The 16,145-nt window shown below is 40.1% G+C and overlaps 2 protein-coding genes across 2 annotated transcripts; both read right to left on the bottom strand.

The window, feature by feature from the left end:
• Positions 1-1,579: 1,579 nt before the first annotated feature.
• On the bottom strand, positions 1,580-2,540 carry LOC311139531 (DNA damage-regulated autophagy modulator protein 1-like; the record flags this gene model as incomplete). Its single annotated transcript, XM_084174416.1, has 5 exons — positions 1,580-1,624; positions 1,723-1,815; positions 1,960-2,018; positions 2,119-2,296; positions 2,400-2,540. The coding sequence occupies 5 exons, from the start codon at positions 2,538-2,540 to the stop codon at positions 1,580-1,582; spliced, it is 516 nt and encodes a 171-aa protein (XP_084030542.1).
• Positions 2,541-11,697: 9,157 nt separating this feature from the next.
• On the bottom strand, positions 11,698-15,760 carry dram1 (DNA-damage regulated autophagy modulator 1). The gene is made up of 7 exons (XM_084174013.1): positions 15,426-15,760; positions 14,615-14,682; positions 12,957-13,099; positions 12,326-12,503; positions 12,167-12,225; positions 11,930-12,022; positions 11,698-11,831 (listed from the first exon to the last, which is right to left on the bottom strand). Exons 1-7 carry the CDS (start codon positions 15,554-15,556, stop codon positions 11,787-11,789), a joined length of 717 nt encoding a protein of 238 aa, XP_084030139.1. The 5' UTR covers positions 15,557-15,760; the 3' UTR covers positions 11,698-11,786.
• Between the last annotated feature and the right edge of the window lie 385 nt (positions 15,761-16,145).

Here is a 16,145-nt window from a genome sequence, read left to right as displayed (position 1 = left end):
TCCACACACTGGACCGCAATGGTGGCTTCTCCTCTGTAGTCCGCCATGCTATGTTTGGTTGTCTTTGCGCTGCTGTTGGCGCGATGACGTCACGGATAGGCAGACTGAATCGAGTAATGTTTAAAGCCTTTATCATTAAAAGTGCTAAGAAAAAACATCCATATAAAGTCTGACGTGCTTAAATCCAATGGGTTATTTCCTAGTATCGATACAATCGATTTATTACATTTTAAAACGATGTTAGATCGATATATGTTGTCCAAAAGGCCAACTCGCCGAGCACAGATCGATGTAGTTGGATCATAGGAATATAAATCGATACATCGATGTAGTAGATGGATCGTTACACCCCTACTGTATATTTTTATTATTCTTTTCACTCTGTCATTTAGGTCATTATTGGGGAGTCACTAAAATGTTGTTGATCCATCCTCAGTTCTCTCCCTTCACAGCCATTCCCTTCACAGCCATTCAACTCTGTAGCTGTTTTAAAATCAACAATGGCCTCATGGTGACATCCCTGAGCAGTTTCCTTTCTGTCCTGCAGCTCAGTTCAGAAGGATAACTATATATTTGTTGTGTCTGGGTAGTTTAATATGCTACATCATCCACAGCATTATTATTATTAACATGACTATGCTTAAAGAGATATTCAATGTCTGATTTGTTATTGTTACCAAATTCACCAATCACTGTGTTTCCCTGTAAGGCTTTCGAAAAGCTCCCTGGTCTTTGTAGTTGAATCTGTGCTCGAAATGCAATACTTGATTGAGGGACCTTACAGATGTTGTATGTATGGGGGACAGAGGAAGGGGTAGTCATTCACAAAAATCATGTCAACCCCTATTATTTCACATAGTGTGAGTCCATGTAACTTATTATGTAATTTGTTAAGCAGCATTTTGCTCCTGAACTAATTTAGGCTTGCCTAAACAAAAGGGGTGAATACTTTTGCAACAACTATATTTTAGTTATTACATTTTTATTAATTGGTTAACATTTGTAGAATGTGTATGTAGATCTATCAACTGGTGATGCATAACATTCATTTTCTATATCCACTTGATCTTGTGATAATACATTTGATTTTGTAAATATTCAGATGAAAAGTGTTAGATTCTAAATAAACAGAGTAAAAAACTAACGGACAACTAGGAAAAGCTCAAACCAAGTTTATTCACCCACTGGGTCAAACAGCTGCAAAGACAAAGACATGTTTCCACCAGCACAAGTATTTATACCCCCCTTTAGGCGGAGTTTCCTCCTTTTCTCTAAACACTACATCTTTGTTGCTAGGCAGGAAGTTAAATGATGTGGGTAATAAACTGTTCCTTCTCCCTTCGTGTGACCTGACCTGACCTCGGCCCACATTCCTCACTAATGCATAGCTAACCACCCTCATCAGTGACCGCAACCATGTGATTGCCTTTTCCCTTACTTAGTAACTCTCCAAGCCCCTGGCTCTTATCCAACCTCCATTGACCCCACCATATACATTTCTCCTACATATAACCATTCACTTCTGTTGTAGCAACTATTTCAAATTACAACCCAACAAAAGGTTCAAATCAATGTTTCGTCAGGAATAGTCCACAAACTCTGTTCTTAGCTTCAGAGTAAACTTCTGTAAGAAACAAGACAAAGAGAAATAAAAACACTTTTAAGGAGAAGAAAATGAGAATCATTCCCACCACAATGACAGAGCGGTGACTGAAAACTCACTTTAAAGTCGTGGATATAGGTAAAGAAGAAGAAGATTAAGCTGAAGACCATGATCCACTCACTCACAGCACTCACCAGATGGAACACATAGTCCTGTAATGACAGGGAGAGTCGGAGAGAGACTGATATTGGCCGTATAGCTTCTCTAGCCTATAAAGCCTATATGGATTCAGAATGTCGTCCATCTTTGTTGTTTATGTGAGTTGTGTTCTTGGTAAAGATGTGCTCATACTGTACGTCGTCTTCTGTTTTTCTATGCAGTGTGGTTTGTGTCACAAATACAGCACAGAAAACAGCTGGATGGAAAATGAAGGAGATATTTTCTTTGATAAAACAATGATCATTCATGATTAAAATAATTTAGACACCATGGGTTACTATTGTTTTCAAGGATACTGGGGGAAACTGCCAGGAAGGCGATGGTTGCCATTCCGGTGCGCGTATGACACAAGGCCAAGGAACATCCATAGGGGTAGGCCTTATAGGATATGATGGACTGGAGGATAGTGTACAGCACACCAGAAATGAAGAAGAGTAATGCACCTGCATCATGAACTGACGTAATCGTTGTCTTCTGGGGGAAAAGAAAACACCAGAGAGATCATGTATGGAATATCACACTGTCACTTAAAGGTACAAAACCCCTTCATCTTCTCACTAAAGAAGTGACAACCTACCTGGAAAGTAACAACAAAACACATCCCCAAACAAGAAAGCATTCCAATCCAGAAAGCAGCCTGGTTCAGTGCTGGGGGCACACCACCTGCCTTCTCATTGAGCTTCTCCACAAACTTGTATCTGGCATACATGGTGGCCATACCTGTAGAGGAATTGGCATGGCACATGGAGTGAACGTTTTTATTAACACTTTTCACATGTCGACAGTACACGCTGTACCTGCTGCAATATTTATTTATTTGCACCTTAAAACAGAGGGAACAAAGAAAGACAAACATAGTGAAATGAAACGTAATACTCAGTCAAATGCATTATTATACCATTTATCCCAGCCCTGTCTAACCATGCATTACTGCTTTCATTTTCTCAAACATGGGATGTGTGACTAAAGCTTTTGGCACAGTCTCGGACCTTGTAAAACACTTGGGGGCCATACTTGTGAACTTTTGCTAAGACCATGGTTTTTAAACCATTGGTCTAACAAGACTAGCTGCTAGCTTTTCTCATAGACCAACTGGCCTTTTAACCACGTGATGTATTCGAATCCCCCATGGGGTCATCATTTTCCTTTGACATGTGGACTTACATTCATTGTGGTATGGTGTTGAGAAGTAAAGTGCAGTCATCACCTTAAAAATTAAGATTAAGAATGAATTTCATAAGGAGCTAGGGCTACGACTTTGTTCAGCCTTCTTCACAAACACACTGTTGGGCCTAACACTAAATGACGCTACATGGATGTGTACACTTGCCTACATGTAGGTAATCATTAAAACGTTTTATATGTGTTTTTATAATCATTATCTAGCCTACCCTTTAACAAGTGTAACAAGTGTCCCCTGTAGCTCAGTTGGTAGAGCATGGCACTTGCAACGCCAGGGTTGTGGGTTCGTTTCCCACAGGGGGCCAGTATGAAAATTTATGTACTCACTAACTGTAAATCGCTCTGGATAAGAGCGTCTGCTAAATGACTAAAATGTAAATGTAATTGACTGATCTGGCTAGGTTCACTAAGTGTCCAGTAGTGGGCGCAGCTACTCCAGGAATCCACTGAGATGAAGCCTCCTCTTGGCTTCACAATTTATGAAGCCGATGCAATAAAAGACACTAATGCCCCGTTTACATCGTGATGTATTTCATTGCACCGTACGTCATCTCCACGGAGTCTTGCCCCGCTACTAAACGGTCATGGCTAAAAGGGATCCAGCTTTTGTCAAATTAACATTAGCTTTGACGTTTTGTAGCAGACTCTGTGAAGATGACATTACATGACATTTACATTTACGTCATTTAGCAGACGCTCTTATCCAGAGCGACTTACAAATTGGTGCATTCACCTTATGATAGACAGTGGGACAGCCAGTGGAGTGTGCGGAGGAGCGGGGTGACGTGAGAGAATTTGGGAAGGTTGAACACCAGACGGGCTGCAGCGTTCTGGATGAGTTGTAGGGGTTTAATGGCACAGGCAGGGAGCCCAGCCAACAGCGAGTTGCAGTAATCCAGACGGGAGATGACAAGTGCCTGGATTAGGACCTGTGCCACTTCCTGTGTAAGGTAGGGTCGTACTCTGCGAATGTTTTAGAGCATGAACCTACAGGATCGGCTCACCGCTTTGATGTTAGCAGAGAACGACAGGGTGTTGTCCAGGGTCACGCCAAGGTTCTTTGCACTCTGGGAGGAGGACACAACGGAGTTGTCAACCGTGATGGCGAGATCATGGAGCGGGCAGTCCTTCCCTGGGAGGAAGAGCAGCTCCGTCTTGCCGAGGTTCAGCTTGAGGTGGTGATCCGACATCCACACTGATATGTCTGCCAGACATGCAGAGATGCGATTCTCCACCTGGTTATCAGAAGGGGGAAAGGAGAATATGAATTGTGTGTCATCTGCGTAGCAATGATAGGAGAGACCATGTGAGGATATGACAGAGCCAAGTGACTTGGTGTATAGAGAGAATAGGAGAGGGCCTAGAGCTGAGCCCTGGGGGACACCAGTGGTGAGAGAACGTGGTGCGGAGACAGATTCTCGCCACGCCACCTGGTAGGAGCGACCTGTCAGGTAGGACGCAATCCAAGAGTGAGCCGCACCAGAGATGCCCAGCTCGGAGAGGGTGGAGAGGAGGATCTGATGGTTCACAGTATCAAAGGCAGCAGATAGGTCTAGAAGGATGAGAGCAGAGGAGAGAGAGTTAGCTTTAGCAGTGCGGAGAGCATCCGTGACACAGAGAAGAGCAGTCTCAGTGGAATGACCAGTCTTGAAACCTGACTGGTTTGGATCAAGAAGACGTAATGAAATACGTCACGTTGTAAAGGGGCATTAAAAGTTCAGAGCGAGAAAGTGTAGGCTATATAGAAATAATTAGGCTCAAATTGAAAAATCATTCAACTAAATAATGAGGAATTCCATTTTCATAACAGAGGTAAAAGATTACATCTCAGTGTTCAAACTTGTAGCCTAATCAAGGCATGGAATTTCTGTTAATGTGACTCTGTGCAACCAATGGCACTTGTAGATTTGACAACTCTCATGCAGTTCTATCTCAGACACCACCAAAACATCCTCTATGTAGATGTCGGCTAAAGTGGATCTGATCTTCCCTTCCTGTCAATTCTGTAACACATGCTATTGACTGACAGCCCTAGCCTATATAGACATTCAGGTCAACAATAGAGCTATTTTCATTGTGATGGATGTGTTATTAGCTGTGCTAGCTTATATCAACACCATTTTCCAACCTGGTCTCAGAGCATTTCATATTATTCTGTATGTAACTCTGTGACACTCCATTTAGTATGATATGATATGTTTTGTATGGTTACATAAGACAGATGGTTACTTAACCCCTAACCCCTAGCTAATGTTAGCCAACTAGCTAACGTTAGCCACTTAGCTAGAATTCATAACATATCATACGTTTTGCAAATTCATAACATATAGTACATTTCGCAATTTGTAACATATTGTACATTTTGCAAACTTGTAACATATAATACGAATTGTAATTCGTAACTTATGATAAGAAATGGGTGATGGACAACCACAAATTAATACATACCATATGAAACATAACATATCATACTAAATGGAGTGTCTCGGATTTACCTACAGAATAATGCGAAATGCTCTGAGACCAGGTTGCCATTTTTGGACACAATAGCTATTATAGGTAGAATGTTGCAGGCATTCACACCAGATAGTGTCATCCTTGCTATTACCTATTGTAAATGGGACTTTAGTGTAGCATACACTTAAAATATTTATTAGGCCTACTCTAATAATGCTTGTACTGTGAATCGAAGAACAGGCAACATGTAGTAAATTAATAATATGAAAGGAGTCAGTCAGACCTAAACACAGGCTATTAGGATAGGCTTAATAGAGAGCAATAGTAATGGCGTCTTTTTGTAGGCCCAACTCCGCCATGGTTTGTTAGACAAAGCCTATTGGAAAATTAATGGCGTTTTTCTAGGGTTTTTGGATAAACACCGGAAATAAGGTCTGTGGTAAAAGGAGATCTTATACGTTTTGTTCTATGAGATCGTCTTCTTCAGCTAACGCCACTTTTGTGAATTGTTAAGCATTTATGTAATAAAAAAAGCACATAAAAGGCTTCATAATTCATAAAGGTCATGTTAACTGACTGATTTTATCTCATAGAACAAAAAGTATATGATCTCCTAAGCCTGTGTTAACCTCAGACCTTATTTTTCGGCGCTTATCCCAAAACCCTATTCTTCCCCCATTCATTTTCCCCATAGGAATGACTGAACGAACCAGAGGTAACTAATTTCCAGTTTTTAGGACTACAAGCTGGTGAGCTCTATACATAAATATTCATCACTACAATGAATATAGGCAAAATTATACTGAACAAAAATATAAACGCAAGATGTAAAGTGTGTTTCATGAGCTGAAATAAAAGATCCCTGAAATTTGCCATACACACGAAAAGCTTAATTCTCTAACATTTTTGGCACAAATTTGATTACATCCCTGTTAGTGAGCATTTTGTCCTTTGCCAAGACAATCCATCCACCTGACAGGTGTGGCATATCAAGAAGCTGATTAAATAGCATGATCATTACACAGGTGCACCTTGTACTGGGGACAATAAAAGGCCACTCTAAAATGTGCAGTTTTGTCACACAACACAATGCCACAGATGTCTCAAGTTTTGAGGGAGTGTGCAATTGGCATGCTGACTGCAGGAATGTCTACCAGAGCTGTTGCCAGATAAATTAATGTTATTTTCTCTACCATAAGCCGCCTCTAACGTCATTTTAGAGAATTTGGCAGTATGTCCAACTGGCCTCACAACCGCAGACCACGTGTAACCGAGCCAGCCCAGGACCTCCACATCTGGCTTCTTCACCTGCGGGATCGTCTGAGACCAGCCACTCAGACAGCTGATGAAACTGAGGAGTATTTCTGTCTATAATAAAGCCCTTTTTGGGGGAAAACCTGAATCTGATTGGCTGGGCCTGGCTCCCCAGTGGGTGGGCCTGGCTCCCAAGTGGGTGGGCCTACGCCCTCCCAGGCCCACCCATGGCTGCGCCCCTGTCCAGTCATGTGAAATCCATAGATTAGGGCCAAGTGAATTGACTTCAATTGACTGTTTTCTTTATATGAACTGTAAATCGTTGAAATGTTGCGTTTATATTTTTGTTCAGTGTACTTAATTGTACAATATTTTATAATCGTCTACTTCGCTACATTACGCTATTTCACTCGAGGACCAGCAGTGGAGTAGATCAAAAATAATCTAGCCCTGAATGGGATTTGACCTCAGCCGACCTCCGACACCGTAGAGTAGACCAATTTAGTGGATCATGCAACCTCTCCGGGCTAGCAGCAGGCTCGTTGGTAAATTACTGCTATTTGACAACACCACTGAGCCAAAGACTTTTACTTTTACGACGTCTGAATACAAAGTTTCATGATATATAATCCTCCAACTTTTTTCAGTGAAAGTACATGGAAGTGTGTTATTAAATGGATGAGCAAAACCATGTAATTTGGTCATGAATTCGAAAACCCTTTTGAATTTTGTAAGATGTGTGGGGTTCTATTTTCTTATAACTGGATGTGATGCCTAGCTTAGAAGGAATGCATTAATGATTAAACATAATAGGTTTGTGCTGTACTGATATAGACTGTTTAACATGACAAGCTGTGATTCATGTGAGGAGCTGTTAGGGAGTAGGGGGAGATAAGAACTTGTGTCTCACATACACAAACACTGCCTCTTTGTTAAACCGCGCTCAAGGACATGTGTTCTGCTACAGTGGAGAGGAACAGACTATGTCTGAAGTTGCAAAACAACTAAACACCTGGCAACAGTGAAGCGCCAAGGGTCTGGGACCAGCCTGTGCGCCAACGATAGGCTGAGTAAGTTTAAATCACGCTCAGTCTCTACTCTGATTGGCCAGCAGGGAGCGGGAACTATCTCTGTTAGAGTATTTGGAGAAGAACTTAGAACAATGGATCAGTTCTCTGAGTGCCCTGTGTGGTATTTCAGTGGACCCCTATATACGAACATCATATTTACCATTGAAGTGTTTGCATTAATTAAAATACTAGTATATCTTAGAAGTGGTGTTGACCTCTTTTGTTCCCAATACCAGATTTGAATTGACGCAACTTAGCTTATTTCAAAAAGCATCATGCAAAAATATATTGGCACGCTCCACTAAGGTTGCGTCTACACAGGCTGCCCAATTCTGACCTTTTTTCCACTAATTGGTCTTTTGACCAATCAGATCAGCTTTGAAGAAGTTCTGATGTGAAAAGATCTGATATGAGCATCCAAGTACAGTGCTCAATTTGGGAAAACGAAACTGATGTATTTTTGGCCCTACAATGCAATACGATTTCTGTTAATAATCGCAGCTTTTGGTGAGTGCAAATAAATAAACATTATTTCCATTACCCACACTGATTTAAATAATAAAGACGTGTGTAATTATTCTTGGAAAATACAAACTATTAGGCAACTGATAAATAATCATAGCCTAATCTTGTTCTTACTTACCTGATATAGATGGCGATATTGAGTTGTTTCATATAAAATAAGATTAAGGTAAAATGGGTAAGATGAAACGACTCAATATCTCCATCTGCTGGCCTTTGAGCTAAAACCGCCCTTGAGTGCAATTCAGGAAGAAAAAACAAGATGCAGAAAACTGACAGGTAAAATCCCTCATGCCAATATTCCTCAGAGTTGAGATTTGAAGGAGGAACATCATTTATAGGCCACCTAAAAGTGACATCTCTTTCTGTAGGCTACACTCAACTGTAATCTTGCAGTCACATGGTCTAGGCAAGATGGAACTTCAGTCATGTTGAGTGTTTGTGTAGGCTGCGGTTGGACCTATATGGGTTGGGCCAGACCTCTTCAGGTAATTTCCACATGTGACAGAAAATAAGACACACACAGCCCTACATTCCATGGCCATACACACACTCTTAGAAAAAAGGGTTCCAAAATGGTTCTTCAGCTGCCACCATAGGATAACCCTTTTTGGTTCCAGGTAGAACACTTTGTGGTTCCAGGTAGAACCCTTTTTGGTTCCAGGTAGAACCCTTTTGGATTCCATAAAGAACCCGTTCTATATGGAATCCAAAAGGGTTCTACCTGGAACCAAAAAGGGATTTTCCAAGGGTTCTCCTATGGGGACAGCCGAATAAACCTTTTAGGTTCTAGATAGCACCTTTTTTTCTAAGATTGCCCCCCCCCACACACACACACACTCATTCCATAACACACAGAAAACACAGGCATATACTCATTATGCTGTAGACAGATAAACAATCAAATCAAATTTTATTTGTCACATACACGTGTTTAGCATATGTTATAGCGGGTGTAGTGAAATGCTTGTGCTTCTAGCTCCGACAGTGCAGTAATATCTAACAATTTCACAACATATACCCACTACACACACAAAAGTAAGGAATGGGATTTAAGAATATATACATATATGGACAAGCAATGACAGAGCGGCATGGACTAAGATACAGAAGAATATTATAGAATAGAATGCAGTATATACATATGAGATGAGTAGTGCAAGATATGTAAACATTATTAAAGTGACTAGTGTTCCATTTCTTAAAGTGGCCAATGATTTCAATAGGCAGCAGCAGACTATAATGTGCTAGTGATGGCTATTTAACAGTCTGATGGCCTTGAGATAGAAGCTGTTTTTCATTCTCTCGGTCCCAGCTTTGATGCACCTGTACTGACCTCGCCTTCTGGATGATAGCGGGGTGAACAGGCAGTGGCTCGGGTGGTTGATATCCTTGTTGATCTTTTTGGCCAATGTGACTCATATTCAGAAATAGCCTTAGCACCAACGCCTGAACCAAAACACTTTTCTTTCTTTCTATTCTAAATTCATTTTTATTTATTCATTTCATAGGTTTGTCTAATGTTGGGAGGCCGAAGGTCGTCACTAATTGGATCGTTCCACCAACCCAGTACCTTTTGAGAAGTGTAGCTTGGCCAGAAAAACGTTAGATTTTACCTAATTTTAACATTCTGTCTTAAAGAGCACATGTTTAACTTATTTTCTGTTTTTCCCTCCCCACATAAACCACTCCCAGACAGTCCGAGCAAAATTCTTGAAATTGCTCTTTGCTAGGAAGCTATTTTTGTTTCTTTTTGACCATTTTAATTGAAAACAATCACAGTAAGGTACTTAATTGTTACCCAGAAATGATTTGATATAGAGATAAAAACGGCTGCATTGGACCTTTAGTTAACTCAGGAACCACACCTGTTTGGAACCACCTACTTTGTATCCTCAGTTACTCAAGTGTTTCCTTTATTTTGGTAGTTACCTCAGGTAATTTAGGGTCATGTATAAACATTTATAAAAATGCCCATTTGCCCATTATTTTGGCTACCATGGCTCGAAGAAATCTCATCGTAAAAAAACAAAAACGTTGAAGAGTCTTATGTACTTGTCAAATAGCTGTCATGTACCGTAACCACTATTACTCTCCTGGTGGAAACCACTGCTAAAGCTGTTGATTAGGCGCAGGTTCGAGCCCCCCTCACTTCCAGCATTTTTGTTAAGGAAAAACACTGTTCACTGCTGGTCCACCCATATGACAAAGTGGATGATTATAATGCATATAAAACTAGGGGCGCAACTGGTTTTAGAAGTGGGGGGGGACATTATTATTATATATTTTTTATTTCCGGTCGGATAAACACAGTATGAAAATGTATGCACTCACTAACTGTAAGTCGCTCTGGATAAGACCATCTGCTAAAATGACTAAAATGTTTGTCTGCAAGGCTCAAGAAAGATTTGACTTACCTTCATGTCTTAAAGTAATGATGGACTTTTGTTTATTTGAGCTGTTCTTGCCATAATATGGACTTGGTCTTTCACCAAATAGGGATATCTTCCTACCTTGTCACAACACAACTGATTGGCTCAAACGCATTAAGAAGGAAATAAATTCCACAAATTAACTTTTAACAAGGCACACCTGTTAATTGAAATGCATTCCAGGTGAATACCTCATGAAACTGGTTGAGAGAGTGTGCAGAGCTGTCATCAAGGCAAAGGGTGGCTACTTTGAAGAATCTCAAATATAAAATATATTTTGATTAGTTTAACTCTTTTTTGGTTACTACATGATTCCATATGTGTTATTTCATAATTTTGATGTCTTCACTATGTAGAAAATAGTAAAAAATAAAGAAAAACCATTGAATGAGTAGGTGTGTCCAAACTTTTGACTGGTACTGTATGTGGCCGTCGTTTTATTCAGACACCGTTTAGTTTTTGTGAAATACTTCACACATAGCCCTGTATGTATTTTGAATTACTTTATTACAATGGTATAGATATGCCTCAATACCCTGAGTTTTTCTTGAGCAAAATACCTAACTAGACAAACATGTACATTGTAATATAAAATGATTAACCTTGGAGTAGGTAAGTGTATATACAGCCTCTATCAATAAACTCGTGATGCGTGAAATTCATTTTCTATATCAACTTCAGGTGGCGCAACTTCACTGGGGACAGGGGGACATGTATAATTATGTCCCCCCCACTTCTTAAACCAAAGTTGCGCCCCTGATCAACTTGATCTTGTGATTTTCTTGCACAATACTGACCTTTGTACCCCCTGGATTATGAACAATGGGTTAACTCTTTCCTTAACCCAACAACTTCTCTAATTTCTGGTCACAGGATATGTTTGTTTTGTGGTTAACCCTTAATATTGAAGTTATGTTGCAATGGATACAGTATAAAGAAAGAAATCATACCGTTCAGATAATTTCATATACATTTGCTTTATAAAAGTAGAAAAAATACATTTGATTTTGTAAATATTCAGATTAAAAGGTTCAAATCAATGTTTCATCAGGAATAGTCCACAAACTCTGTTCTTAGCTTCAGAGTAAACTTCTGTAAGAAACAAGACAAAGAGAAATAAAAACACTTTTAAGGAGAAGAAAAGGAGAATCATTCCCACCACAATGACAGAGCGGTGACTGAAAACTCACTTTAAAGTCGTGGATATAGGTAAAGAAGAAGAAGATGAAGCTGAAGGCCACGATCCACTCACTCACAGCACTCACCAGATGGAACACATAGTCCTGTAATGACAGGGAGAGTCGGAGAGAGACTGATATTTGCACGTATAGCTTCTCTAGCCTATAAAGCCTATATGGATTCAGAATGTCGTCCATCTTTGTTGTTTATGTGAGTTGTGTTCTTGTAAAGATGTGCTCATACTGTACCTCGTCTTCTGTTTTTCTATGCAGTGTGGTTTGTGTCACAAAGACAGCACAGATAACAGCTGGATGGAAAATGAAGGAGATATTTTCTTTGATAAAAAAATTATAATTAATGATTAAAATAATTTAGACACCATGGATTACTATTGTTTTCAAGGATACTGGGGGAAACTGCCAGGAAGGCGATGGTTGCAATTCCGGTGCGCGTATGACACAAGGCCAAGGAACATCCATAGGGGTAGGCCTTATAGGATATGATGGACTGGAGGATAGTGTACAGCACACCAGAAAAGAAGAAGAGCAATGCACCTGCATCATGAACTGACGTAACCGTTGTCTCCTGGGGAAAAAGAACACACCAGAGAGATCATGTATGGAATATCATACTGTCACTTAAAGGTACAAAACCCCTTCATCTTCTCACTAAAGGGGTGACAACCCACTGGGCAAAACGGGTTGAACCAATGTTGTTTCCATTTCATTTTAACAAAGAAATTCAATGTGATTACATTGAATAAACGTGGAAAACTGATTGGATTTTTTAAAAAGTCTTCAATGTAAGGGAATTTCATTTTATTTTTCACCCTACTTCTATCTTCAATCCAATGAAATCCTACTGGGCACACATTGGTTGAATCAACGTTGAGTAGGCATTGAATTGACATCTGTGCCCAGTGGGATTGTGACATTTTTTATTGATTTCACGTTGAATTCACGTCGTTAGTTGACAACTCAACCAAATGTAAATCAAAACTAGTTGTTGAACTGATGTCTGTGCCCAGAGGGCACCTACCTGGAAAGTAGCAACAAAACACATCCCCAAACAAGAAAGCATTCCAATCCAGAAAGCAGCCTGGTTCAGTGCTGGGGGCACACCACCTGCCTTCTCATTGAGCTTCTCCACAAACTTGTATCTGGCATACATGGTGGCCATACCTGTAGAGGAATTGGTATGGCACATGGAGTGAACGTTTTTATTAACACTTTTCACATGTCGACACTACACGCTCACCTGCTGCAATATTTATTTATTTGCACCTTAAAACAGAGGGAACAAAGAAAGACAAACATAGTGAAGTGAACCGTAATATTCAGTAAAACGCAATGTCATACCATTGATCCCAGCCCTGTGTCACGACTTCCGCCGAGGCTGCCTCCCCTCCTTGTTCCGGCAGGCTTCGGCGTTCGTCGTCACCGGCTTACTAGCCACTGCCACTCCATATATCATCATTCCATTTGTCTTGTCTTGTTAATTACACACACCTGGTTCTTATCCCCTCATTAGTCTGTGTATAAGTGTTCCCTCTGCCCTCCTTGTCCTTGTGGGTAATTGTTTATTTGTGAGAGTAGTGTGGCGACTCGCACCTTGTTCTTTCCCTGTGCCTGTTATTGTTGGAGCTACCGTTACCTTGTATTGCCAGGGTAGATTGGGCTCCTGAGTGGCGCAGTGGTCTAAGGCACTGCATTGCAGTGCTAACTGTGCCACTAGAGATCCTGGTTCGAATCCAAGCTCTGTTGCAGCTCTGTCGCAGCCGGCCGCAACCGGGAGACTCATGGGCGGCGCACAATTGGCCCAGCGTTGTCCAGGGTAGGGGAGGGAATGGCCGGCAGGGATGTAGCTCAGTTGATAGAGCATGGCGTTTGCAATGCCAGGGTTGTGGGTTCGATTCCCACGGGGGGCCAGTATAAAAAAATATGTATTCACTAACTGTAAGTCGCTCTGGATAAGAGCGTCTGCTAAATGTAAAATGTATGTAATGTAGATTTTCCCCTGTGCCTGTTTCGTATGTCGCTATCCAGCGCAATTTGTGTACGACGGAATAAACTCTGCATTCAGTGATTACCCTCCTGCGCCTGACTCCTATCACATGCATCACACCCTGTCTAACCATGCATTTCTACTTTCATTTTGTCAAAAATGGGAAGTGTGAAAAGCTTTTGGCACAGTCTCTGACCTGGGAAAACCCATGGAGTTGCTTAAAAGGATAGTTCACCCAAATTACAAAATAACACATTGGTTTCCTTACCCTGTAAGCAGTCTATGGACAAGGTAGGACAGCAAATCATGCTTTGGTTTAGTTTCCCTAGCACCGTTTCCACATGCTAACGTTTTAGCATTTGTGGCACAAATCCCATTTAAGTCATGGGACCAATATTAGTATTTTTCACGCATCATGTCCAAATCATCCAAAAGTATCTACAATTGAGTGTGAAGCTCAACAAAGCCACTTATAGATGATTTGAACATGATGCGTGAAAAAATGCTAATATAGGTCCCATGACGTTAGCATGTGGAAACAGTGCCAGGTAAACTAAATCAAAGCATGGATTGCTGTCATATATGGTTCATAGGGTAAGGACACCAATATGTAATATTTTAATTTGGGTGAACCATCCCTTTACGCTAAGACAAAAAGCCCTTTCATGATTTTAGTGTCTTTCTGTGCTCACCTGCAAATGCAGTGATGACCGTCATCAAGCCAAAGATACAACTCTCTGGAGGATTAGCCCCAGTGTCACTAAAGAAAGAAGAGTTCAGGGTTAATGTGTGTATTAAAGCTATGTCTGGAAGTCTTTTTAAATGATCTGGATTTAACTTCAACAATACATTATATTAAACATTATTATACACATTCAATTATAACAGAACAGAAAATGATTTAATTTGTTATTAAATTAAATCAAAAATGCTCATCAAAACAATATACCATTGATTAACCAAATAGACAATTGCATTTCAATTGAATTAGTTATCAAACCATACCAGTTGATGACAAACAAATAATTAAGTTATATCTACAGAAAATATTACTGAATAGAGGGCTTTCATCGTTTGAATAGAGCGCTAATTAGTTCAACCATTATTAATTATCTATGCCTATTTAATGTTGAGTTTCCATAATGTGTTAATTGTCTATCTGGTCAATAAACAAAGCTGTTTAAATGTCAAATGAGGACACACGCCGTGCATTAAGTAGTTCACAGGCCCCTACACTGTAGACTACACAGCTGGGAACTGCAGCCAAGTACAGCGTTCAACTGTGGTGGGGAAAACGAAACTGATTTATTTTTGTTGCAAGAATGCGATATGATTTCCGTTAATATCGCCGGTTTTGAAGAGTGGAAATAAAGAAACATTATTTCCATTACCCACACTGATTTAAATAATAAGAAGTGTATGCTATTATCACGGTTTAATGAAGAACGGCAAGTTCGTGGAAAAAGAAATGCTCAGGCTGCTGATAAATAATCATAATCTTACCTTATATAGGGGAAAATAACATCCACATCATGCTCGAACAATGCAACTAGGTAGGAAACAATAAACGTGCTGGATGACCAGATGACCAAAAAAGTTGGTAAAAAGCATATTCCCTCCATGAACCAAAACATATTGTCAGCAATAAGGAAAAGTTACCACGCAGACAGACCGACCTTAGTACAAATTATAAAGATTAAATACGATGCAGAATACTGACAGGTAAAATCCTCTGCCAATATTCCTCAGAGTTGAGATTTGAAGTAGGAGTATAATTAGGCTAATCGTCCACCAAAAAGTGACATCTCTTACTGTAACCTATACTGTAAACTGCTACGTTGCAGTCACGTGGTCTGGACAGTATTGAACTCCAGTCATGTTGAGTGTGGGCTTCCTTCGGTACCTCTTCTGATCATTTCCGCATGTAACAGAAAATAAGACACACAGCTGTACATAAAATGGCTACACACACATATTTTTTTGTAATCCTCTTCTGAACCAACATTTATTTATTTATTAATTTCTAACTTTTTTTTTTCATTATTCATTCTAATCTGAGTGTGTAGGCCTGTAGAGGGATGCATCCATTCTACACTGAGTATACAAAACATTAAGGACACCTGCTCTTTCCATGACATAGACTGACCAGGTGAATCCAGGTGAAAGCTATGATCCCTTATTGATGTCACTTGTTAAATCCACTTAAATCAGTGTATATGAAGG

Source organism: Coregonus lavaretus (genome assembly GCF_964263955.1).
Source record: "Coregonus lavaretus genome assembly, chromosome: 13".
In the NCBI taxonomy this organism is placed as follows: Eukaryota; Metazoa; Chordata; class Actinopteri; order Salmoniformes; family Salmonidae; genus Coregonus; species Coregonus lavaretus.
The sequence above is the reverse complement of the archived record's forward strand: the minus strand, read 5'-3'. Positions and strand labels throughout refer to the sequence as shown.

Bases quoted from the DNA above. Each gene is read 5' to 3' on its own strand.
- dram1 (XM_084174013.1), bottom strand. From the start codon at position 15,556: ATGTTTTGGTTCATGGAGGGAATATGCTTTTTACCAACTTTTTTGGTC. The intron at 13,100-14,614 runs GTGAGCACAGAA...ATTCCTCTACAG, and splicing joins GGTCATCACTGCATTTGCAG to GTATGGCCACCATGTATGCC. The intron at 11,832-11,929 runs GTGAGTTTTCAG...TGTTTCTTACAG, and splicing joins CCTATATCCACGACTTTAAA to AAGTTTACTCTGAAGCTAAG.